Source organism: Gopherus flavomarginatus, chromosome 3, assembly GCF_025201925.1.
Source record: "Gopherus flavomarginatus isolate rGopFla2 chromosome 3, rGopFla2.mat.asm, whole genome shotgun sequence".
Lineage (NCBI taxonomy): Eukaryota > Metazoa > Chordata > Testudines > Testudinidae > Gopherus > Gopherus flavomarginatus.
Window position 1 is genome coordinate 260,338,692 of NC_066619.1, and position 24,826 is coordinate 260,363,517.

Sequence of the window (24,826 nt, forward strand, 5' to 3'; positions counted from 1 at the left end):
CTAGGCGCAGGGTATGAGTGGGAGGGCTCTGATGCTGGATGATGCACAGCCTCCATGAGGAGAGCCCTCAAGCGGATATCCTGACCCTTCTGAGTTGTAGGGCAAAAGTTCTTTCAGATTCTGCACTTGTCTTCCTCTGGGACTCGCCCAAGCACTTCACAGAGCTGTCGTGGGCATTACTGATAGGCATCGGCCTGTTGCATGATGAACATGGTTTGAAGCCGGGGGAATGGGGCAAGCCCCACTCCAGGGTGAAGTCCCATCTGGACTCTAATTGCTGAACTAACCTAACAGTTAACTTAATGGCTAACTAAGTACCTACAAACTGTAAACAAACAAAACAGACCAGGTGTTCTCAAACTGGGGGTCGGGAACCCTCAGGAGGTCATGAGGTTATTACCTGGGGGGTCGCAAGCTGTCAGCCTCCACCCCAAGCCCCTCGCTTTGCCTCCAGCATTTATAATGGTGTTAAATATATAATAAAGTATTTTTAATTTATTAGGGGGGTCACACTCAGAGGTTTGCTATGTGAAAGGAGTCACCAGTACAAAAGTTTGAGAAGCACTGAGATAGACAATGGGCTGTAAATAACCGCTAATGCACTTGCACTGCCAGTCACGGGCAATAAGTAGGAACTGAGAGGGCGTTGGGTCGGTGGCGCCTAATATACCAGTGCACAAGTGCAGCACTCAAGGTGACATCACAGCCAACCCTACAGATACCGTTAAAGCAAAAATCTCTGATGACTGTGCAAGTGAGTGCACATGCATCTAGAATGGAATCGACATGAGCAAGCACTTAAAGAAAAAATTAACGTCCCTATATTGCAAAAGTATCTGCATAAGCATGGAGTCCTACTTGCTTGAATGGGACTCAGGTGGGACACACGAATTTGTTTACATGGACTTTTTTGGAGACGGGGGCCTAAAATAGAAAAGTTATGAGCAATTAACAGTTGGTTATTGAGTATGCTCTGTGCACACTTTAAAGATTTCTGCAAAGCCTAAGGCAGTGCTGCCAACTATGTAGTGTGTTTATATTATCCTACAGGATTCAGGGGGAACCACACACTTCGTTCTGTCCAACCTGATGAAAGGCTGGCCAGGGATGGATCTATGGTGTTTCTTGCAAGGACTTAAAAGGGGAATTGATAGCTAAAGCTGGGTTTCTATATGACCAAAATGATCTTATGAGACAGTTGATTACGAAAGATTTTTACAGACCAAAACAGTGGAAATCTAGCTAGGTTAACTCCTCTCGTGAGATCACGATCATCCTGGGCTGAAATTTTTTAAGCACAGCTGTTCTTGTGAGTTTTCATCTCTGCAACTGAACTGAAAATATAGCTCCTTCTGGTTTTTGTTCAAACACAGAAGACCAGAGTCTTATGATCACGTCTGGATCTAAAGCCACACATACCTATATATTTGTAAAGATTCAGATTTGAGCTTCTGTGTTTAGTGCTTTTTTACAATTGTGAGTGTAAAACTGCAATTTATTGCTTAGTTTACATTTTATTTCCTGTTACATACAAAGGTCGCATATATTTAAAATAAATGAAGAACTTTAGAAAGGACTACAGTAGAACCTCAAAGATACAAACACCAGAGTTATGGACTGATTGGTCAACCGGACACCATGGGCAACCAGAAGTAAGCTATCAGGAAGCAGCAGAGACAAAAAAACTCAAAACAAACAAGCCAGCAAATACTGTACTGTGCCTGTATTGCATCTTAAAGGTAGGCACATCTGGCTACCTGTCCCCACCCCCACCCCCTACTCCCCGCAATATGGGGCAGCCACTTACAGGCAGGAGGTAGTGAATGCTGTTTTCCCCTCTCCCTGCCCCAGGCTGGGAGGGGGACAAGTTTGTAAGCTCAGAGCCCAGGGAAAGAAACTTCCCAAGCTGCTACTGAAACCTGGCCTGGAGCGTAAGTTGCTGGAACTGGAGCCCAAGCTCCTGCCTGCAACCTGCGCTCTGGAGGAGCAGCTCAATTTTAAAGGGCCACAGCCTGCACTGTGCACCTACTGACACTGCAGTGCCCCAAGGTGCCTCACTCATCACCGTTGCACACAGGGGTCTAGAACCAGCTGCCTGTCCCCACCCTCAGTCGCCGGGCAGCCACTGAAAAGCTGTGAGCAGTCTACCCCGAGGAGCATCCCATGACGTCTTGTTCAGAGTTACGAACAACCTCCATTCCGAGGCGTCCGTAACTCTGAGGTTTGACTGTAATTACAGATTTTTTTACTCCATATACTGCCTACTTCAGTTTGTCACAGCAACAGTTTACAACACCTGCAGCCTGCTATACTTAGTATAAATATTATTAAAATAAATGGTAAAAAGAATGTATAGATAAGTAAATGCAAATTAAAACCAATAAAATACATCAATAGAAAATGTAGCAAATAAGAAAATGGAGGAAGAATATTTAAAAGCAAAGAAAGAGTTGTTACATCTATGAATAATACAGATCACATTTTTCCTCTGTTAAAGTCAGACTGTAGTTAAGATATTTGTAACTATCAAAAAGTTATCTAGTTCAAATGATTTATTCCCGCTCAGAAATAAGATTTCAGCAGGAAAACCCATTCATTTGCTTGACTACTGTTCCTGTCTGTCCAATGGAACTATATTTCCTTAAAGTAATATCCTCCAGTTGGAATTTCAGCTATAAACTGATGCACACTTACCTCTTTCTACAGCTGTCAGCTTCCTCCACATTTATGTCACTTTCAATAACACTGTCTGAATATCTGTCACTGATTGAATCCAGAACAGAAAGAAGCTCAGTCTGTGAACTCGAAGGCAGCAGTAAGTTCAGCAGTTTGTGCAACATCCTCACTGGTACCATTGTCAGTTTGGTTAAATAAGCTGCCAATCGGAGCTCCTAGAGGAATCAATGATAAAAGTTCAGACACGTTCAGCATACCATGGAGGCGTGTCTATCCGGTATATGCTATTATGGGCCTGTTATGCCCTGCAGGTACATTGTATTCAGCACTCTTTGGATCTTTTCAATTACGCAGACCAGGTTAATTCAACTCCTCTTTGCAGGGTCCAGTTTATTTACCATTCTAACATATACCCCTATCTACCTTGCTTCTGAGGGAGGAGGCAGTATTTATACTGGCCCCGTCTCCCAGCTCATTTTTCTATTATCTGGGTGAGAGGGGAGCTCTGCCCCATCTTCTCTGCAAGGATCCTGGCCCTGGGGCCTTAAAGGGACAGTAACAAGATCTCTTCTCCAAACACTATTCATTCCTAGAGACACTTTCCCTCTAGCTCTATCCCCCTTATGTCTCTCTCTCTCTCTCTCTACTGTATCCTTAAAGGGCCATGCCACATGACAGAGTGGACTGACCACTAGACACTACTATCCTTAAGGGGGCAGACCTCCCCATCACACAGCACTACAACAAAATAAATGATCAGTAACTTTTAATTTGAAACATTACAAAATTTACCACTTTGGAGGAAGTATGAGTTGACAGTGTGCTCTTATTGCCAAGAAGGCTCATGGCATTTTGGGTTGTATAAGTAGGGGCACTGCCAGCAGATCGAAGGATGTGATCATTCCCCTCTATTCGACATTGGTGAGGCCTCGTCTGGAGTACTGTGTCCAGTTTTGGGCCCCACAACACAAGAAGGATGTGGAAAAATTGGAGAGAGTCCAGCGGAGGGCAACAAAAATGATTAGGGGGCTGGAGTACGTGACTTATGAGGAGAGGCTGAGGGACCTGGGATTGTTTAGTCTGCAGAAGAGAAGAGTGAGGGGGGATTTGATAGCTACTTTCAACTACCTGAAGGGGGGTTCCAAAGAGGATGGATCTAGACTGTTCTCAGTGGTGGCAGATGACAGAACAAGGAGTAATGGTCTCAAGTTGCAGTGGGGGAGGTTTACGTTGGATATTAGGAAAAACTTTTTCACTAGGAGGGTGGTGAAGCACTGGAATGGGTTACCTAGGGAGGTGGTGGAATCTCCTTCCTTAGAGGTTTTTAAGGTCAGGCTTGACAAAGCCCTGGCTGAGATGATTTAGTTGGGAATTGGTCCTGCTTTGATCAGGGGGTTGGACTAGATGACCTCCTGAGTTCCCTTCCAACCCTGATATTCTAGATTCTATGAAAAACAATTAAATGAAAATCATTTTAAAGTCAATAGCTTTAGAAACCAGTGATATTGTCACTTGCTTCATCACTTCCACCATGGACCAGTGTGTGCATGAAGATCTTTCACTTCATGCTGGACACTGGAACTTCAGGATTATAGCCAACCTGATTCTGTGAATTAAGAAGTCATTATGCAGCCACATAAATGGGTGCACAATGCCTATTTGTTGGAAATTACTATGTAACTGTGCTCTAGAGTCTAAGCTTTCATTGAAAAAAAAGTAAGACTCTAGCCCTTATTGTGGAAAAGAAAACCTTCAAAATGGGAATGGAATGCACAACTCTGCATATTCCTCAATCTGCAGACAGCATGGAGCAATTGCTAGAAGAAAACAGTGAATGACTGCCAGTCATCTCAAAGGGGCTTCTTAACTCTGATGCCTAATGATGACAATTTCAATGTTAAGTATTTCACTGCTTTTCATTTCATCAAGCTTGTGAGCGTATCCACTGTTTCTGTGTAAGGGCAGATGTTCGGACAGGCTGCCAACAAGAGCATGCTGCTGCTGCCAAGGGCTTCTGGTGATGGGAACTCAGAATTCAAACCTCCATTCCCTCAAATTTCAAATAATCTCTGTTCCTGTCCAAAGTGGGAAAAAAAAATCAAAAATACTCAGTCGCCTCTTGGACACTGCAAACAAACAAACTTTACTTCCCACTTCTTCTTGGGTGCCAAGAGCCCTCTGTGTGTCCGGTCCAGCTGTGAAAACTCCAGCACCCACCTGATAATTTCTACAGTGCTCCTGTGTATTTCAGTACAAAGATCTATAGCACTGTGAAAACCTGAGGCTAGATGAAAATAACAAATTAAACGAACACCACAAAGGATGCTACATTAGACTCTATGAGAGGAGCTAGCGAGGATGGGGAGCAGGCAATACCATGTGTTCAGGGAATATCCTACTGCATAAATGTCGCTATAATGTGCTACATAAACAATAGGGCCGCAGTTCTAACAATTATTAACTGCCATTCCCTCTCTCTATCCTATTCAGCTCCTCTATCTGCTCTCAGTAGATCTGTCATAGTTACGCTGGGCCAGGTCCCATCAGTTATAGCTGTTCTAAATGACCCAACACTAGCACAAGCACTCCTGTGATAATCCCCCGGGACCTTCAGAAAGCCAGCAGCACTTCTGAACTGTTTACCAGCCTGTGTGTAGCAGATGCGGGAGATTAGCACCAAGGCCAAGTCACAGGCACAAGAAATCCCCAGGAACAAGTGAATAAAGAACAGGAAAACAGCCAAAATCAATTTCTTTGTCCAGAGAGGATTCAAAATGTTACAGCTGCTGTTAGAACTCTCACTCTTCCCTAACAGGAATTTTGTACGGTGGTATAGAATGAATTTGCAGAAGAGATCAGGCAAATCCAGAGTCTGATTATTGTTAGGATTCTCAAAAAACGAAGGTTTTGCAGAGTAAGCGTTTCTATCATAAGAACGACACTCTCCATATTTATTTCCCTTCTACCCCTATTAAAAAAACAAACACACACAACCCTCAACCCAAAATCAAAGACACAAACAAAATTTAACTAACGATCAAGGAACCAGACTAAAGCCTAATCCTACCCGAAGCAGAAATTTTACCCTGAAAAGAGAGAAGAGCCAATGACTCCATGAAGTCCATCAGGGACTTCACTAATACTATCAGTTTTACACGGAAGGTTCTCAGATATTATGATGGACAGCAGCACAAAACACTATGAAGAAAAATAAATATCTATCCTAAACTTTGTGTTATGGTTTTGGACACTGTTGGCTCTTCTGAAATCTTGCAAGAACCAATGAGGATTAAGGTAGGAATAAAATTCTTATTTCAGTCTATGAACCACCATCTCCTTTCCCTAAAAGTGAGAGGGCCTGCGGTAAGTCATTTAATTCAATGATTTATATATAAATGGATGCCAAAAGAATTATGACTGAGTTCTTGGCTTTCACCTTCAGCAGTTTACTCTTAAATGTTCTTGGACATAGACTTTTTTCACACTCTCTGCCCCTTAACTTTCTGTATCAAGGGTCATTTGGATTGAAGCAAAACATGTGCTGGTATTTTAATACAGCAGTATTCAGTTACAGCTGTCAAGAGCAAAGTGTCAAAATTCTGTCAAATGCAAGGAGAGGAACACCCACTAAAGAGGCGCACACAGTATATACCTGGTTAAACAAGTGTTGATGCCACACAGATGCCCTGAGCCACCTCTTTCAACTAAGTGGGAACAATGAATGTGTGAGAGGGAAGTAGGGTGGGTGTGCTAAGCTGGTATTGCTGGTCAGGGAGCGTAAAGGCCTTGATTTGAGGATTACTCTTGCTGCTCGTATATCCTGATAGGTGTTCAGATGTCACAGTGGATACATACTAGATTCCCCTCCATATCACAGTGGGCCAGTAGACGAGGGATTCTGATGCTTTGATAGGGGCCAGACTGAGGCACCCAGTTTCCACCTTACTGGGTGCCCCACTCTGGTGGGGTTCTCTTTCTGGGAGCTGCAGATCTGCTGATCCATGCCAGCATGCAGCTGTAACCCACATTAGTGTAAATACCTGTCCCTGTCACAAGGTGGCTGGCCCATGTGATTAAATTAGGTCCAGCTGTCCTGTGTCAGAGCAAGTAGTCCCAGCTGAGCCAATTAAGTGGGCAGGGCTGCACCAGCTACAAAGAGTCTGAGCGAGTTCATGAGGGCAAAGCTAGGATGAGGACTGCAGCAGTAGAAGATTTCCTGCAGTGGTCCCTGAAGAATGGAGTTGGCTGCTCAGACAGCACCTCAGAGAGGAGGTGATGTGGAAGATTTGTTTTGTGTTTGTTTTTTCGAGGAACTTTGTAAATAAAGAAACCAGGAAAGTCTGTGATTGATTGAGAAAGACTGTGTGGGATTTAAGTAACCCTGAAGAAGGGGAAAGTAGGGGTGGGGACACTGCAGAAGCATGCATGGTCAAGAAGGGGTGCTTGGGTGGCAGCCATTCTGTTACAGTCCCCTTTGAGTGGCTGGACCACATAAAGTTTGAACTAATGGACCCAGTCCACAAGCAGTCCAGGCTCATGCTGTTAGTGGAGAGGTCCAGAGTTAAATCCCTGCAGAAAGCCCAAGTGGGGGTGTTATTTAGCGTTGCCAGGTGCCCGGTTTTCAACTGGAACACCTGGTCAAAAAGGGACCCTCCCCAGCCCAGTTAAAATGAGTGAGTGAGTGAATGTGGGGGGCAGCAAGCGATGGAGGGAGGGGGGATGGAGTGAGTGAGGTGGGGCTTCAGAGAAGGGGCGGGGCAAGGGTATTCAGTTTTGTGCAATTAGAAAGTTGGCAACCCTAGGCAGAAGGGATCACCGTGATCATCTAGTCTGACTTCCTGCACATTGCAGGCCACAGAACCTTGCTCACCCACTCCTGTAATAGCCTTATAACCTCTGGCTCAGTTACTGAAGTCCTAAAATCTTGATTTAAAGACTTCAATTTGCAGAGAATCCACCATTTACACTAGTTTAAACCTGCAAGTGACCCGTTCCCCATGCTGCAGAGGAAGGCTGACTCTTGCAAAGCATGGCTGAAAACTGCAATATTTTGAAATAAATTCACTGCAGTTGATAGGACATACTCAATGCTCTATGCACCACTCAAAGGCTGTGATAGGCTGCATAAAGTCCTCTGGCCTTCCAAAATGGGGTGAATTCAATGCTATATGAGTACTATACAGTAGCAGATTCTATACAACTGTATCAGACTACACCAGAGGTTTCTTGCATCAGCAGCATCTGAGTTTGTGTTTCTTGAATTCGGTCAAAACAATCAATAATGTAAAACTGTAATTTAAAACAGCAGAACTACTGTACAGACATCACAATGATTTGGATTGAGTAACACATGTTGAAACAACTAATGCAAAATCAATTAGCTCTGTCCATGCTGTGATTTCACATTTGCTTTGCCCTTTTCACATGAATGTCTTCCTGTATCATCTGTTGTATCTACAAACAACAACTAGAGTATAACTGTGTGCTTACTTAAAACTAACCTCTCTATGGGCAGCAAAAGATCCTGAGCTCAGCGTAACTCAAACAAACCCTGCATTGACTTAAATGGGAAATCTTTCTAAATAGGAACACTAGAGCCAAACCACTGAAACGTAGCAGTCTAAGTTAGGCACCTAAATAAATGGCCTGCTTTTTCAAAGCTCCCAAGCACCTGGAGTGTGGGCAACTATCGTGTATTTTAGGCCGCAATTTGTCAAGTCAGTCTGGAAAAATACTGGGACCCTTGCTATAATCATGTGACTGTCTGAGTTTTATCTGACCTTGCATAGTACAGTAAACAGGGCCTTTTATGGTGCCTACAGGATTGTTGCTTTGTGCATGCTGCGCGCGTGATAGTATGCTTTTGTCCAATTATATGATCAGTATGTACAACGTCAGTAAGCATGGCTAGTCCTTATGTAACTGAATTTAACTATATAAGGAGGTAGAAGTAATAATGAAGAGGAAGATTTTTTACTTGCTTATAGTTGTGTTGTGTGAGAATTTTCTGTGCTCCGCATTGAGACACCACAATTGGTGACCCCGACGTGATCCGATCCGGCAGGACCTGGTCGGAGTGCTCGAGAGAAGAAAAGCGGAGGTGGTGGCCGCGGCAGGAGGTACCGAGGGGATATCGGCTCCTGGTCGTCCGAGAGTGACGTTCGTGAGCTCACAGGTGAGCGGCCGCATATTATAAAGAAAATATGGGTTCTGCATTGTCAGTAGAGGAAAAGACAGTGCACGAATTTCTGCTGCGTACAGCAGAAAGGCAGGGAGAAAAGATTTCCCCTGAACCACTGTCCCGTCTGCTTAAATGGGGGCAGCGACGAGGATTTTTTATCACCCCGAACACTGTCTTCGACAAGACTGTTTGGGAGCGACTTGGATCAGATCTGTGGGAGTCGGTCGCCCACGGTAATAAGGAGGCTGTCTCCCTTAGTCAAATATGGTGCAAGGCAAAGAAAATAGTGGAGACACTCGCTGCCGAAGCAGGAGTTCAGGCCGCCGTGGAAGAGATTTTCCGATCGAAGAAGACGAACGAGTCGCCTGTGGTGCCGCCTGAGCCGCCTGTTGTGTCCCCGGCTGGGGATAAGGATGAATCGCCTGTGGTGCTGCCCGAGTCACCCGTCGTGTTCCCGGTCGGAGCTAAGGAATTTTTCGCGCCAGGAGAGGACACAGTTATCCCTACCGCACCTGGTTTTGACCCTGATGGGACTGGTATTGATCCTTGCACGGTCCCTCTTCCTCCGGATTCGGATAACTCTTTTGGTAAAATGGATATCGATCACCCTCCCTATTTGGAATCCGCGGAATTTCGTGAGGAGATGAGGCGGCAAGGATACCAGTTGCAGGAGATGTTGAATCACTTGTCCCGTATGGCGGGAGAGCCTGTCCCTCCTCAATCTCATCTTTTAAAGACTTTGCAGGACTATGAGAAATATAAGGCCCATAAAACTAAGCCACCGGATCCCACCTCGCATACGGGCGGTCACGCCGCTGCCTGTCTCACCTGTGGACGTTGGGCGTGTGGTATCCATGGAACTCCATCGCCGGATGTTCTTTGTCCTCGTTGCTATCGTTTGGGGTGCCATGGAGAATGTGGGCAACCACCAGGTCGACATTTGACCGCGCCCCCGAGACCTTTGCAACCTTCGAGCCACACCAATCCTTTTCTTAATCAGCCACCCGCGGTTCCGCCGCGTCCAGCGGCTGCGCCTGCAGTCCCGCCAACCGCCCAACCGGCGTATTCCTCTGCAGGCGCTGGAGCGGGCTCGCCTGATCCGGTCCGACGATGGCATGGACTTATAAAAGAAGCACGCATAGAAGGAGAATTTCTACCCAGTGCCTTTCCGGTTATTACGCCGGACCCAAACAACCCCACCCGGCGACAATGGGCACCATTGGATTGGAAACTCATTCGTGAGGCACAGAAGGCTATAATGTCTTATGGCATGAATAATCCATATGTGCAGTCCCTCGTGGAGCAAGTATTTGTTGGACAAGCTATGTGCCCTTACGATTCGTCCAAGTTTGCTGATATGCTTTTAACACCCACTCAACGGCTGTTGTGGAAGGATAATTGGTTAAAGCGTGTGGAGCTGGCTATACTACGAAATATTGAATTGGATATAAATAATCCGTTACGTCTTGCTACTCAGGATATGCTTATGGGAACTGGTGCTTATGCAGATCCACAACGACAAGCCCGCCTTGATCCTCGAATATTACAGCAGTCGCAGAGATTGGCTTTGGCTGCCTTTAAAGATGTGCCTCAAATTGGTAAACCAATTCCACCGTATGCAAAAATTGTCCAAGGCCCTTCAGAGCCTTATTCAACATTCCTTGACCGACTTCGAGAAGCAATAGATCGCTCCCCAAATTAACAGCCGAGGCGAAAACAGCCGTTGGGCTCGATCTTGCCACGCAGAATGCCAACGCCGTTTGTCGTCGTATCCTAGCCACCCTGCCAAAAACTGCTTCCTTGACTGAGATGGTGGAGGCCTGCAGCAGAGCGTCAATATATGAAGAAACAGATAAAGCAGAGATACATGCAAAGGCCCATGCATCCGCATTGGCGGTAGCCCTTAAACCTTTGGTAAGACCCGGTAAGCCTTCCCGCCCGTCTGGGGTTTGTTTTGCATGCGGAAAGCCGGGGCATATGAAGAGGGATTGCCCAAATAAGAATGCGCGAGCGGGGACTGAAAACACGACAAAGGCTTTTGCGGGAACCTGTAACTGCTGTGACAAATTTGGGCACCGTGCATCCGAGTGCCGGTCTCGTTTCAAGAAGGACGGTACGCCGCTTCAGGGAAACGGGACGCGGAGCGCCCGCCGGGGGGGCGCGAAGATACAAGTATCTCCCAACCCCAAGCCGGTTGTTTGGAATACCTCACAGGAGCCACCCGAGGAAGTGCCGGAGTGGACTTGGCCACAGCCGCAGATGTAACGTTGGACAACGATAAGGTGCAAGTCGTTCCCTCGGTAGTGAATGGCCCCTTGGGATACGGACTTAGTGCTCTTCTAATCGGCCGTTCCTCTATGTCTAAACAAGGAATCTTTGTGCTACCTGGCCTTATTGATGCGGACTATACTGGAAACATCGGAATAATGGTCCGGGCCCTCTTCCCTCCAGTTAATATTGCAGCTGGCACTCGTATCGCCCAGCTGATTCCATTTCTCAGTTCCGTGCCAAAGACTAAATTAACGGAACGTGGCCCTCATGGATTTGGCTCTACAGATTCTCCACAGGTAGCTTTTGCCATGACAGTAACTCAACGTAAAACCTTCCCGGATGGCTGTGTCTACATGGCCCTGATGGCCGCCCAGATCCGACATTGATGCCCTTTTGGATACTGGAGCTGATGTGACTGTTGTCCCGATTCAGTTTTGGCCCGACTCCTGGCCCTTACAAGATGCCGCGACCTCGGTTAGGGGCATTGGTGGAACCCAACCCACTCACATCAGTACGTATTATATCACAATTTGCGACGATGAGGACCCTACTACAACCGCAAAGGTGCGTCCTTATGTTCTTTCTGCTCCCGTTTGGCTCTTAGGCCGTGACTGTTTAAGTCAGTGGGGAGTCGTTTTACAAAACTCACCTTTTGCTTAGCGGCCATTGAGGGGCGGCCGATCCTACGGTTGGAATGGTTAACCTCTACTCCAGTGTGGGTCGCTCAATGGCCGTTACCAGCTCATAAGCTCGCCCATGTACACGAACTGGTTCAAGAACAACTTGAAAAGGGTCACCTTGAGCCCTCTCTTAGCCCCTGGAATACTCCAATTTTTACTATCCCCAAAAAGTCGGGAAAATGGCGTCTGCTGCATGATTTGCGAGCAATAAATGCAGTTATGAAGGATATGGGGGCCCTCCAGCCAGGCTTACCCACCCCTACGATGCTTCCGCGCAACTGGCCTTTACTTATAATTGATTTTAAAGGACTGTTCTTTACCAATTCCTCTTCATCCTGACGACAGGGATAAATTTGCCTTCTCAGTCCCTTCTGTAAACAAGGCTGAACCCGCTCAACGATATCAATGGACAGTGCTTCCGCAAGGCATGAAAAACTCACCCACCATCTGCCAGTTTTATGTGGCCTGGGCATTGCGGCCCCTTCGTTGTGCACATCCCGACTGGCTTATTTATCATTATATGGATGATATCCTTTTTGCTGCAGCAACTCTTAATCCTGAAACAGCTATCTCGGAGATTACCTCTGTACTGCAGTCTGCTGGCCTCACTATAGCTCCGGACAAGGTTCAGCGACAAGCGCCTTATTTTTATTTAGGCATGCGCATTACGGATTCCATTGTGCGACCTCAAAAACTGACTTTTAATCTTACCATTCACAACTTGCATGATGTTCAACGTCTGGTCGGCGACTTACAATGGGTCCGTGGACTTTGCGGCATTTCTAATGAGGATCTTGCTCCCCTTCTTCAACTTCTTAAAGGAGGCCGTGATCCAGCTGAACTCGATCCTTGCAAACCGCACCATAAAGCTGCTCTTCGTACTATTGCCGATAAGATCACCTTCGGTATTCCGGTCGTATTCTTCGGCGATCGCCTGTGTCCCTGGCAATACTCTCAAGAGATACCTCCCTGGAGGCGCTACTTTTTCAATGGCTTCATGATCTCCCTGATCCCCTTGTTTTGCCTTGAATGGATTTTCCCTCTTCCCAACTTTCCAAAACGGTTACCACTCGACTAGAGGCTATTGCATCACTTCTTCTGACCGCTCGCTCCCGTACTGTTGCCAATTACGGGAGCTGATCCTGATGTTATTTACTGTGCCTTTTAATGCTCCGTTATTATCTCACATTTTTTGCTTACTGATGTTTCTTTTGCTGTTGCCTTATTAAGTTATACTGGTCGACTTACCAATCACTATCCCCCTCACCGCCTTTATCAGCTGACAATTCATTTGGAAAAGGCTGTTATGCGACAATCTTCCCCTGTCCAGGGACTTACTGTGTTTACTGATGCAAGCGGCAAATGGCTCGCGCAGCCATTTTGTGGTATACTGCGGTGCCTGGCATCATGAAATGGTGGTCGCTGAAGGATCTTTGCAAGTTTTTGGAATTTCAAGCCATTATTCGGCCTTTGCTAAGTGCCTACCACCCCCCCTTAATATTGTCAGTGACTCCCTTATGCTGTGGGTGTTACGAGCCGCTTGGAACGTTCTCTTTTGAAACAAGTGCCTAATCCTGTCCTGTGGCAGGCCCTTTTAAAACTTTGGCATTTACTTTGATGCCAGTCCTGTCCGTATTTTATTACTCATATTCGCAGTCATTCTGGTATTGTGGATGGTCTGGCCCAGGGCAACGCCATTGTTGACCAATTGGTTGGTTCGGTCCATGTCCCTGATTCTTTTGCTCAGGCTCGTCTCTCACATGACTTTTTTCACCAATCTGCCCGTGCCTTAGCCAGACAATTTAAGCTTTCATTGTCCACTACCCGTGCCCTTGTGGCCTCTTGCCCTAGTTGCCAGCAACATGTTCTGCCCCCTTCTTTTGCCTCCGGTGTTAACCCTCGCGGTTTGTCTTCCTTAGAGATTTGGCAAACTGACGTCACCCTTTTTCCTGAGTTTGGCTCCCTCAAATATGTTCATGTTACAGTGGATACCTTTTCAGGATTTATATGGGCAACAGCATTGACCAGTACTGGCTCCCGAGATGTTATTAAACATTGCAGGTTGCTTGCTGTGTACGGGCATTCCCGCGTCCATCAAGACTGACAATGGTGCGGATATATTTTCTCGTCGACAGCTCGCTTCTTTTCTCTATGGGGAATTTCCCCATGTTACCGGTGTGCCTGGCAACTCCACCGGCCCAAGCTATGTGGAACGTTCTCATGGCCCTCCCTGAAACTTCTCTTTGTTAAAACAGAAAGGGGGAGTTGCCCCCCGATGCTGATCCATTGTCTCGTACACCCCAATGCTCGCCTTTCAAAGGCTTTATATGTGCTAATTGGCTACAGGTAGGACCCCATAATGTCCCCACCAGTTATGCGGCACCCTTGCTGGTGCTACGGGCCAAGATGTCAGTTGCCCCGTCCACAAGTCGATGGTTTAATTATACAGATCCAAAAGTGGCAAGGTTCCCGCGGATTTATTAACATGGGGAAGGGGTTATGCTTGTGTCTCTACTGCTACAGGTCCTAGATGGCTGCCCGCGAATAGTGGGTTCGACGTGGCTTGCCCGCAGTAACCGGAGCAACCACCGAGTGACCCACCGAGTGACCCGGAGGGACGCACAACCAGGACGACGATATTCCAGACCTTCGTTTTCTTTTTACTTGAGATCAAGATGTGTTGGATAATTGGACTATTGTTCTGTATGATTTTAGTGCCTGCTGCAGCCGCGCCGGATTTAGAACAGCGCTTGCGCTATAATATTTGGGTGCGACTGGCTAATGTGCTTAATCAATCTGAATTTTGTTTAACTGTTGCACCCGATATGCATGGCTGTGTTGGGCACATGCCCTTGTGCCTGTTGTAAAGCACCTGAAGATTTACCTATACCGAAATCTTCTGGCTTGTGTAATTTGCAGTGGTATCGGACGGCGTCAATGAATCAATAATACAATATTCCCAGCTGTTAATTGGGGTGGTACCCCCCGTCTTTCTCTTCCCCCGACGCTGTGCAAACTTTTATACCCCCTTTGTTGCCAATCATCCCAATAATACGTGTGCGCGCATAGTAAATTGCTCCAATCATCGCCAATAAAAGGCTGCCTGCGCACTGGGCCAATCCGCTGGAATTGTACAACCCCTCAAAATGTAACCAGTAATTATGCTCATTGTCCCTTTGCCGAGTGGGTGGTTTTTTACCTGTGGAAGTCGTACGTTTAATTATATTCCTGCCAATTGTCTACTACCCCATGTTGTCTTAGTCGTTTGGTTCCTATAATGGCCTTCTGCAACCTTGCTTGATCGAACCACCCACTCACGAGTTAAACGGCTGTGCTTCCCCTTTAACCCCTGAATGTAATGGGAATGTGACCCTTGCTTAGTAAGGCTGAATATGTTTCTTTTATGCTGCTTCATGGTGGGTTCTTCCGGGCTTGGCAGTAGGATATGGAATAATTTGGCCGAGCTTGGCCCTGGTATTGGCTAAAACCATAATACTACATCTAGTGCTATTGGATATGAACCAGGAACAGCAGGAATTGCGGCATGCTGTCCTGGATAATCGAGCGGCTATTGATGTTTTTGTTGTTGCAAGAACACTTGGGGATGTGAAGCTGTAAAGGAAATGTGTTGTTTTAATTTGACTGATATATTAATCGTATTCAACAGCAAATTGCTATGCTTAAGGCTTATGCGCTAAGCATAAAACAAAATGATGATCCCCTGTGGGCTTGGCTCGCAGGTTTGGTTGGCCCAGTTGGCTTGTGTCTTTAGCTCATACATTTATTATGTTCTTTTGCTGGGCATCTGTTATTGCTACTTTTCATTCCTTGCATAATTCAGTGTATTCAGCGCAGCTTGCAGCGCCTTGTAGACTCTGCATTTAATAAAAATGGGGGAATTGTGGGCAAACTATCGTGTATTTTAGGCCGCAATTTGTCACAGTCAAGTCTGGAAAAATACATGTGACTGTCTGAGTTTTATCTGACCTTGCATAGTACAGTAAAACAGGGCCTTTTATGTGCCTGACAGGATTGTTGCTTTGTGCATGCTGCGCGCGTGATAGTATGCTTTTGTCCAATTATATGATCAGTATGTACAACGTCAGTAAGCATGGCTAGTCCTTATGTAACTGAATTTAACTATATAAGGAGGTAGAAGTAATAATGAAGAGGAAGATTTTTTACTTGCTTATAGCTGTGTTGTGTGAGAATTTTCTGTGCTCCGCATTGAGACACCACACTGGAGTGCCCATTTAGTTCAGTGGGAGATCTGTCCACTTATGGCAGTGCTGAAAATTTGCCCAATGGGGAAAATTCCATTTAACATTAAGAGGAAAATGGATGACTTGAAGAGGCAGAGGCAGCAACTCCTATAATTACGGTTGCTTAACGTTTGCCATTCTAATCTATATTCTATACATTGTAAATCACAGACTTTATATGGTTTCCAACACTATTGCTTTGCTTTCTATAACACACAGGATTAAACACACAGAGATCAGGAACATGCTACACTATGTGTTTTATTAGTAGAATATTCATACTACAAGGCCCATTTTTCTTCTCAGGCATATGGCAAGTAGTCAGGCTGAGAGTTAGTGGGTTTTTACTATTATAGCTGCTGTGGCATGGGATTTTATACAGTATCTGTAGGGCTGTATCTGTATATTTATTGTAGAAACTGGATAATGCAAGCATGCCCAAAGCAAAGGACAGCTCCTTGCTTATGTTATATATAAGCAAATTAAAAAAAAACATACAGGAAAGGCAGATTTATATTGAACATGTGGAAACTAAGTTGTCCAGGGAATTGTATGTACAAAACATGAAGCTCAATTCTCCAAGTATATGATACATAGAGTACCTGATTTTCAATTATAGTAAAGTAATGGAAGTGCTATAAATTCTCTCTGATCTCAAATGTCTCTGTCTTAATAAACTGGTAAATATCCAGAGTCACTCTGTTCACTTGCTAGAGCGCTAAGTCTGAGGAAACCATAAGATACATACAAGCAAGGTTATCCATCTGCTGAACCATGCTTTGAAACTTCCACTTAGAAAAATTCATACTATGTTCTTTCCAAGTTGCTTTATAATGCATCTGTGCTTCTTGTTAGAAACCCAGCAAAACTCATTACAGGAAGGCAACACCTTCTAGCTGGCTGCACTGTCCATCTATTTTCTGGTGATGTGAGATTTCTGGAGCAGCATCACAAAGAGTATCAGAGAGCTCCAAAACTTCTTATCATCCTTCTGTGGTAACTAGCAGAGAAGAGCCATGTTCTTTCCCCCTTCATTCTATCAGAGAATTAGTTACTGCTAAGCTACAGGACTCCTAATTCCTGTGGTCACCAGGGTTATGAAATGTCTCTATTTGCTTTTGGACCACCTTTCCAGTTCATACAGACCCCAAAAGAAAGACACCACCTTTTGTCTGAAACATGTGGAAAACTCCTTTAAAAACTAACACAAAATCAATTTGGGGAAAAGGTTCCCATTGAAATGAATGAGACTCAGCAATGGTAGTACTTAGCTATTGTTAGGGGGTTGTTTCTCCACCTTTCATCATGCATTAGGTGAATGCACCAACCACTGGCTCTTTAAATGCCACAGAATCTGAATAAACACACACAATCAGCGATACAGATGCCTGGAGATAGTGGAGATAGTGTTTATTCAAACTCTGATCCTTCCAGACAACAGCAACCAAGGAATAACCTCTCCAAACATCTTAAAGCATTCCCTATAACAGGGAACATATCAGGATAACTACTCTTCTGTAAATTAGCTGTGGAATTGAGGAGCTGGCTTGTTTTGTGCATCCTCTAACTATGCTTATCCATGTATGCTCTGTAACATGGCAAGCTAACACCAAGACTGAGACCCTATGGTACTATTCATCCTCTGGTTTTAGTGTTCTTGATCCACAAATGAGTGGTTTCCTGAGACCACTTAATTGCTAAATAAACTACATGACGGTAAATTTGAGGCTCCAAACTATTCTCCTAATTAGTCTAAGTGTTTATCAGAAAATAGCACGTTTAAATGTCTTGTAATTCAACCAAGAGATAGTATTGGGAGTGCTAACAGTGGAACAGTTGACCTATGCTGTTTAAAGCCTGCACTCTGTTCATAATTTGCAGCAACACCATATGGTGCAGAATAAATATATAATGAGAAGTTGGAAAAAAATTAGCATGAAAAGAGTTCACCAAATGATGAAGGCACATGACAAATGCTCTAAAGCATGAAATCAGTGAAGTTCACATATATTGAAAAATACTTGCAATTCTATACCTGATCTGATGGTTTATTTTCTCCTGATGTTAAATAGGGTTTGGCTTTATCTAACACCTTCCATATTTAAGGTACTGTATTTGAAGCACTATGTTTTTACACAAAACCTTTAACACCAGAACCTATTCTATTAAGAGAGGGGAATGTTGAACAGGACCAAAGATTATCTTCTTCTCTCTTGGAAAAGTACCCTGCAATCTTCAATTACCAAGCAGACTGTCACCAGGGATTAGCGGAAAGGGCCTCACTTGAACCAACCATCCAAAGATGATGCAACTTTCACTGCCCCTTAAAATGTAGCTTCTTGTTGTTGTCAAAAGAATTTTGTTAAATCTTGTATAGTTCCACAACTAAATAAATTATTAAAAAAAAAGTTGGAAAGTCTCTTAGCAGTATTGTGCAAATTACAAAAAAAGGTTATGAACAGGTACAGAATTTACAGATTCACAAATTTAGAACTAAGCTTAAAAAAGTTACCATCTCATGAATATTTATAATGTTGTGGGAAATAATCTACAAAAGCGTGCAGCAGAAATTTTTTCTCTGGCTGCAAGCTTTTTATTCCTATTACTTGCACAAATAGAGTCCTGACAAAATGTTGTGAACTCTGTGTGCAGTAAGCTGTGGAGATGGAAATATAATGGGAGGGAATTTATGGATGAAATAGAATTCAGTGATTACTGGCAGCCATGTCTGCTTTCCGTATGTCAAACTGTCAAAGCCAACATGCTGCGGAGATGGTTTGATAAAATGTTTTAGAGAAAGAAAAGCAAAGAAGAAAATCAAATACAGCAAAGGGAATGAAAAAGTCTGAATTTAAAACTAATAGGTTGATAATGCTGGTCATGACAACTTTGACAACTTTTATCATATGCGATGAACACAAATATACAGCAGAATAATAAGCTTTAAAACAGACTAAGACCTTGTCTACACAAGTACTTTTATTTATTAATTTTTCTGTTGCTCAAGGGTGTGAAAAACACACAGACCTGACAGACTTAAGTTTCTCCGCCAAAAGCATCAGTGTGGACAGTGCAATGTTGGTGGGAGAGCATCTCCCGCCGACATAGCTACCACCACTTGTGGGGGGTGGTATAATTATGCCAACGGGAGAGCTCTCTCCCCTCGACATAAAGCAGCTATACGGGACAGCTGTGCTACTGTAAGGTCTGTAGTGTAGACATACTCAAAGGACATACAAAACAACACAGTCAAAAAAACAGACAGGTTATCTGGTATGTTGTCATCACCATAACAAACTTTATCCATTGCTAAGTAATCAACAGTTGATACACTATTCTGTTAAATCACAGATGAAGGGGACAATATAACGTGCATCATGGTGATGAATATGTGACTTAAGTCGCAAAGAACTATAAGGAAAAAGATAGCAAGTCTTTCTTGGAGGAAAAATTTGGAGGGGCAATAATATGGCTGAGACTTTACGTATTTGAATGTGGATTATGAAATTTGTTTCTTTAACTCTAAAAATATAATAGTTCTAGGGACATTGCCAAAGTCAGGACTCCTAAAAAATACTTCTATTTTGTTCAACTTTTTACTTTCAGGAGCCCGTTGTTTTTTTTAAATTGGTTTAAATAATCCGTTGTGTATGTGACAGCTTATGGAGTGAGAGCCCTGGAGGCTGTCTTTTCTGTGGATTAAGCACGACACAGGTAGTAAAACTGCTAAATTTCATAGCACTGCCCAGATGCCTCAGTCATAGCCTGGAGGGAAAACCTGTGAGTGAGAGACAGTAGTTCATTTTTCCATGCCATTTAAGCGTAGACAGCCAACAAGGGTGATGAATAATGTTAGCTGAAGAGGTGGTTTTGTGATGTGGCCACTTGTTTATTTCTTCTTAAATGACTGTGTGTGAACAAAAAAAAAAAAAAAAGAGAGAGAGAGAGCATGGTGTTTATTAATGTTCAGAATACTGCTGAAGAATATTCACATCAATATATATATGTACATATAAGTTTTTCAATATAAATATTCTCCATCAGCATCAGAAATCTAAACAGCATTGTTCTAACACATGAAAACCAGAAAGTGAAACTGTCTATACACAAGTAACTCACCAGATAATTTTCACTGTCCAAGCTGAGTGAAATGCAAATTTTATACAAACATGATACGCAATGGAAAGTATTTACTACTGAGCACAGTGTCTACTGTTATGATCTCAATGAAATTACTCTTTTTGTTCACTTAACTGATTTCCAGATACAGCAGAGATTAAAAAGTGGGAATTCATTCAATTACACCCTTACCTGCCTGTAAAGTGCCAAAAACGTATCCATTTCTATATTCTCCAGAAGATCTTCAAGCACCACATCACTCCATTGCTCTTCTTGTAAGCTGAAAGGAAAGATGAAATTAGTATTATCTTCCCAGGCACAGTACTTCCTGTGATAAGAAATCAATGTCCAAAATTCATCCATTCAGAAAACATTTTACTGGCTGATTTCGTTAAAAGCTTTACCACACAACTCTTCAAACAAACTAAGAACACCACACTTCTTCCCCTTTTCTCCAAGAGCCAGACCGTGCAGTGTTACTGTCCAACATATCTGATGACAGCAAAACATTTCATGTGTTCTGTTGTGACTGCACAGTCCAATCTACAAGGAGCATGGGAATGAACCAGTATTGCATGGGAACGAGCAGGCTCCTGCTGAAGACTTGGCATGAAGCTTGGCCCTTTTTTCAATCAGTTTTCACAACTGTCTTTCTCAAAGTATTTACAACCTTTAGCAATAGCTTCTCTCCATTCAAGTCTGTTCTTGGCTGTGTCTTCTAAGTCACCTATATTTATGCTGCATGAGTTGAGATTCTATTGAAAGTTATTGTTGACAACTCTTCCCAAGGTTTCTGAGTTTCAGCTTACTATAGAGGATGTTTTTCAGGAGTTATTCAGCACTTATTTTGATATCATGACCTGTCCATCTAAGCTGGGCTTTAATAATTCCTGTCACAATGCTGGTTGTTTTTGCTCTTTCAAGGATGTTAATGTTTGACACTTTGCCTTGCAGGCAGATCTTCAGAACAGAGCAAAGACAGTGACATCTTTGAGACTCTTATCAGAGCCTGTACACCAACCTGAACAGCACAGGGGGAATATAAGAACAGTTCTGTTCTGATTTGGATGACAATCAAATTTATACCAGAGAAGTCAATCTTCTACTTCTGGGAGACTTTAATGCCAGAGTTGGAGAAGAAATGAGACTTAGAGTGGTGTAATAAAAAACAGAGTCCGAAAAATGAGGAGTAATGGTCTCCAGCCACTCAGCAAGTGTGCAGAGCACGAGTTACAAAACTCAGATCTGAAACATCTTCAACACACGCTGATAGTTGATTCCCCTCTCCCCCTGTGTCCTTTTCAAAGCTCATGCACAGTACTTACCAGGTTGTGAGTCTTCTCAGGCTAAGAGTTGCTCACTGATAACTGATTATTTTCTTTTTTCAGACTCAAGCCCAAAGACATTTTTTTCATCTTTCTGGGTCATTTGGACCTGGGCTGGACACTTTTTGCCTCCACCAAGTTTTCAAGCTAGATTGCTCTTCTTGCTGTTTCTTTACAGTGCCTGCTGAGAGGTTAGCTTGGACTTCTGTCCTGCGGCTGGAGGGAGGGTAATGACCTACCTACCCACTTATTTTCCCCAGTCTTCTGCAGCAAGACATAGAAACATTCCTCTAGATCCCACTGTGGACTGGCCCTTTAACAATTAAAATAGCTCTGGGAATTCACGTACACCAGATGGCATATTACCCAATCTGAAATTCTTGATCCAGAAGGCAGAGGACATGGCTCCTTTTGAAGCCTGTCAATGCCATTCCTTACAAATCAGTCCAAGTGACATCTACTTAGTGATACAAAGCTCTCTCTCATAGTGCTACATGAAACTCAAGGCATGTGTGTAACTAAAAATGGCCTCTTTCACTAGAACAATTGGTTTATCCTAGCAACACTCATAACAAAAAAGTATATTCAATGTGCAGCAAAATGGATGCAGGTGGAATTGAAATTCAAGTGGCTTGCATCTGATTGGAAATATTTTCCCAGAGACTGTGGCTTTCATTCTGTTTTCTTGAGCCTGAGTGAACTGGAACCAACCCTTGTCTTGTGCTTGATAATGTGGGGTATTAGCATTAGCCTGCTGGTTGATCCCAGAAAGACTGATTGTAAGGTAAGGCACTACATTTCAAATACATTTTCACAGTCAACGGATTTATTATTATTGAATGGATATATTGCAATGGTGCCCAGAATCCTCCAGCAGAGTAGGGCGCTCTTCATGAAGACATAAATCCTTGCCCTGAAGAGTTTACAGAATGAATGTTTAGCTTGCTGGTTCTATACGGTATGTTACATTCTCTGAAGACTGCTTGCAATGACTAAGATATAGAAAGGGGGTCTTACTTAATATCAAAAAGCCTTACCTTTGCCGATGTAGATTTACTAATTGCTTACACTTATTCAATGCCAGACACAGCAGAGCAGACATCTGTCTCTCTGCATTAATTTCCACAACTTCATCTGAAAGTCCCAATCCATCTGGAGTCCATCTCTGCCTATTCAATAGGTGCTGCTGCTGAGCCGTCTCCTTATGTAACATTTCATATTCCAACTTTCTGTCAAGTTCTTCAATCTCCTAGAGTTTGAAAATGTACAATGATAAGAATAACTCTCAATTCACCTTGGAAGAACAATTTTCATTTGGAGTTAAGAAAAAGATGGTATCATTGATTTGCAATATTACTTTATTCTGTTCTCATTCTTTCCAATTGCTTGTGATCACTACACTTTCCAGTTCATTGTGACGGCTTCACTAAACCTGACTAGTAGGCAATGAGCATCCAAACAATGCTTCAAGATACCAGTAAATTGTTGCTGTGCTAAAGCGCAATACTGTCTGAAACTTTCCAACATAGGAGACACTTAGAATGTATAATATCCATATGACTCAGATTGAAACGTCAGACAGCTACCTCATTTATAAGCAGGGTAAAGTTACTGAAACACAATGTGAGAAACTCATGCAGACAATTTTTAGTTATACTAAATCAACTACTAATACTAAAAAGGTTTCAAATTGGAAAATATTGACTACTACTCAACATAATAAAATCAGAGTAACAAAACAATAGTTCTACAGTCAAACAAGAACCCTTCCTAGAAATTGTTTAGGAGGCCTCGCTTAATAGTGTCATTTTAAAAATCCTTGTCTTAGCTGCATAATTAATACGACAGACAGGATAGCTGTGTGGTTAAGCCATTAGACTAGGACTAAGGACATGGGGTTCAGTTCCCAGTTCTGTCACAGACTTCCTTTATGACCATGCCCAAGTCACTTAAGATCTCTGTGCCTTTGTTACCCACCTGTAAAATTGAGAAGATACCGCACACCTGGTAAAATTACTGGTTTCAGAGTAGCAGCCGTGTTATTCTATATCCGCAAAAAGAACAGGAGTACTTGTGGCACCTTAGAGACTAACACATTTATTTGAGCATCAGCTTTCGTGGGCTTCAGCCCACTCAAGCGAGTTCAATGGCAATCAATCAGAACTATGAAGTACAAATATTCAAATTAACATCAAGTTGAGTAAGCCCCTGTTAAAAACATACTGCGTGGTTGGATTCTTTTTATTTACCTTCTTATCTTTAAGGCTTTAGGGTTCACATGAGGAGAGGTGACACACACATTCCCGTACACCACTCTCTCACACAGAGGTGACCAACCGACCCCTCCTGCCCGGCGCTCTCCGCCCTCCATGCCTGGTTGGACCTCTGGGATGGACCATCTGTCCTGGTACCTGGCGCCACATCTTCCCAAGGCAGCAAGTGGGGAGACATGCAGGGTCACATGCCTCCCATCCCCAGATTTCTGCCAGGGTTCACACCAGAACGTGGCCAGCAGCAGCCTTTCAGCACTGTGCGGGAGGGAAGGGACAGGAGCTACTTCCAGCCTCAAGGTGGGAGGAGATGGGGAAGGGATGACCTGGCCCATGTCTTTGCAGAGCTCATCTCTTCTCCCTCACTCTCCCTTCTGTGTGGCTGGAAGCAGCTTGTCTCTTCCTGCCCACACAGTGTCGAAAGGCAGTTAACACTTCCAGGCTGCTGCTGACCATGGATGTAACCCAACTGCCTACATCTACAGTCTGGGTAGGAAGGAGTTAAGCCCTAAGGATGCATTGTGTATCAGGGCCCAGAGAACCTGACTGCAGGGGCTTCAGCAACTGCAGCCAGAGAGGTGACTCAATAGGGGAGAGCGCCTAGGGGACTAAGCAGTCCTGCGCTCCCTAGGGGCAAGACACAGGGCAGGATGTGTGTGTGTGTGTGTGTGTGTGTGTGTGTGTGTGTGTGTGTGTGTGTGTGTGTGTGTGTGAGAGAAGAGGGTACTAATCCCTCTGCCCCGGTGGCTGCTGTGGAACCTGCAGGTCTGGGGCATGCACAGGCTGGAAATTGCATCACACACACATCCCCTGCCATTCCAGAGTTTAGCTGAGGGGCAGAGAGGCTTCCCCATGCCAGCGCTGTGCGGTGCTTTGGTACATGCAGGGCTTGGCTTCTTCTGGCCAGTGCCCCAGGCTGGAGGGTCTTGGGCTTTCCCAGGGTGCCAGCCCAGCCAGAGTCAGTGGGGGAAGGAAGGAGCCTGCCGGTGAGCTGAGCTGAGCGCTCTGACCAAGACTAGCTCTCTGCACAGTGCTGAAAATG

At 44.1% G+C, this 24,826-nt stretch overlaps 1 protein-coding gene across 5 annotated transcripts in view; it reads right to left on the bottom strand.

The window, feature by feature from the left end:
- Nucleotides 1-24,826, bottom strand: part of EVC2 (EvC ciliary complex subunit 2) — a 168,672-nt gene that overhangs the window by 9,567 nt on the left and 134,279 nt on the right. For 4 of the 5 annotated variants that reach the window (XM_050947364.1, XM_050947365.1, XM_050947363.1 and 1 more), the window contains 3 exons: nucleotides 22,552-22,763; nucleotides 20,382-20,469; nucleotides 2,695-2,891 (listed from right to left, as the gene is read on the bottom strand). In XM_050947364.1, the coding sequence (XP_050803321.1) occupies nucleotides 2,695-2,891; nucleotides 20,382-20,469; nucleotides 22,552-22,763 (497 nt within the window). Of the gene's footprint in view, nucleotides 1-2,694; nucleotides 2,892-19,885; nucleotides 19,978-20,381; nucleotides 20,470-22,551; nucleotides 22,764-24,826 lie in introns of those variants that run through there. The other variant, XM_050947367.1, reaches the window with a different exon arrangement.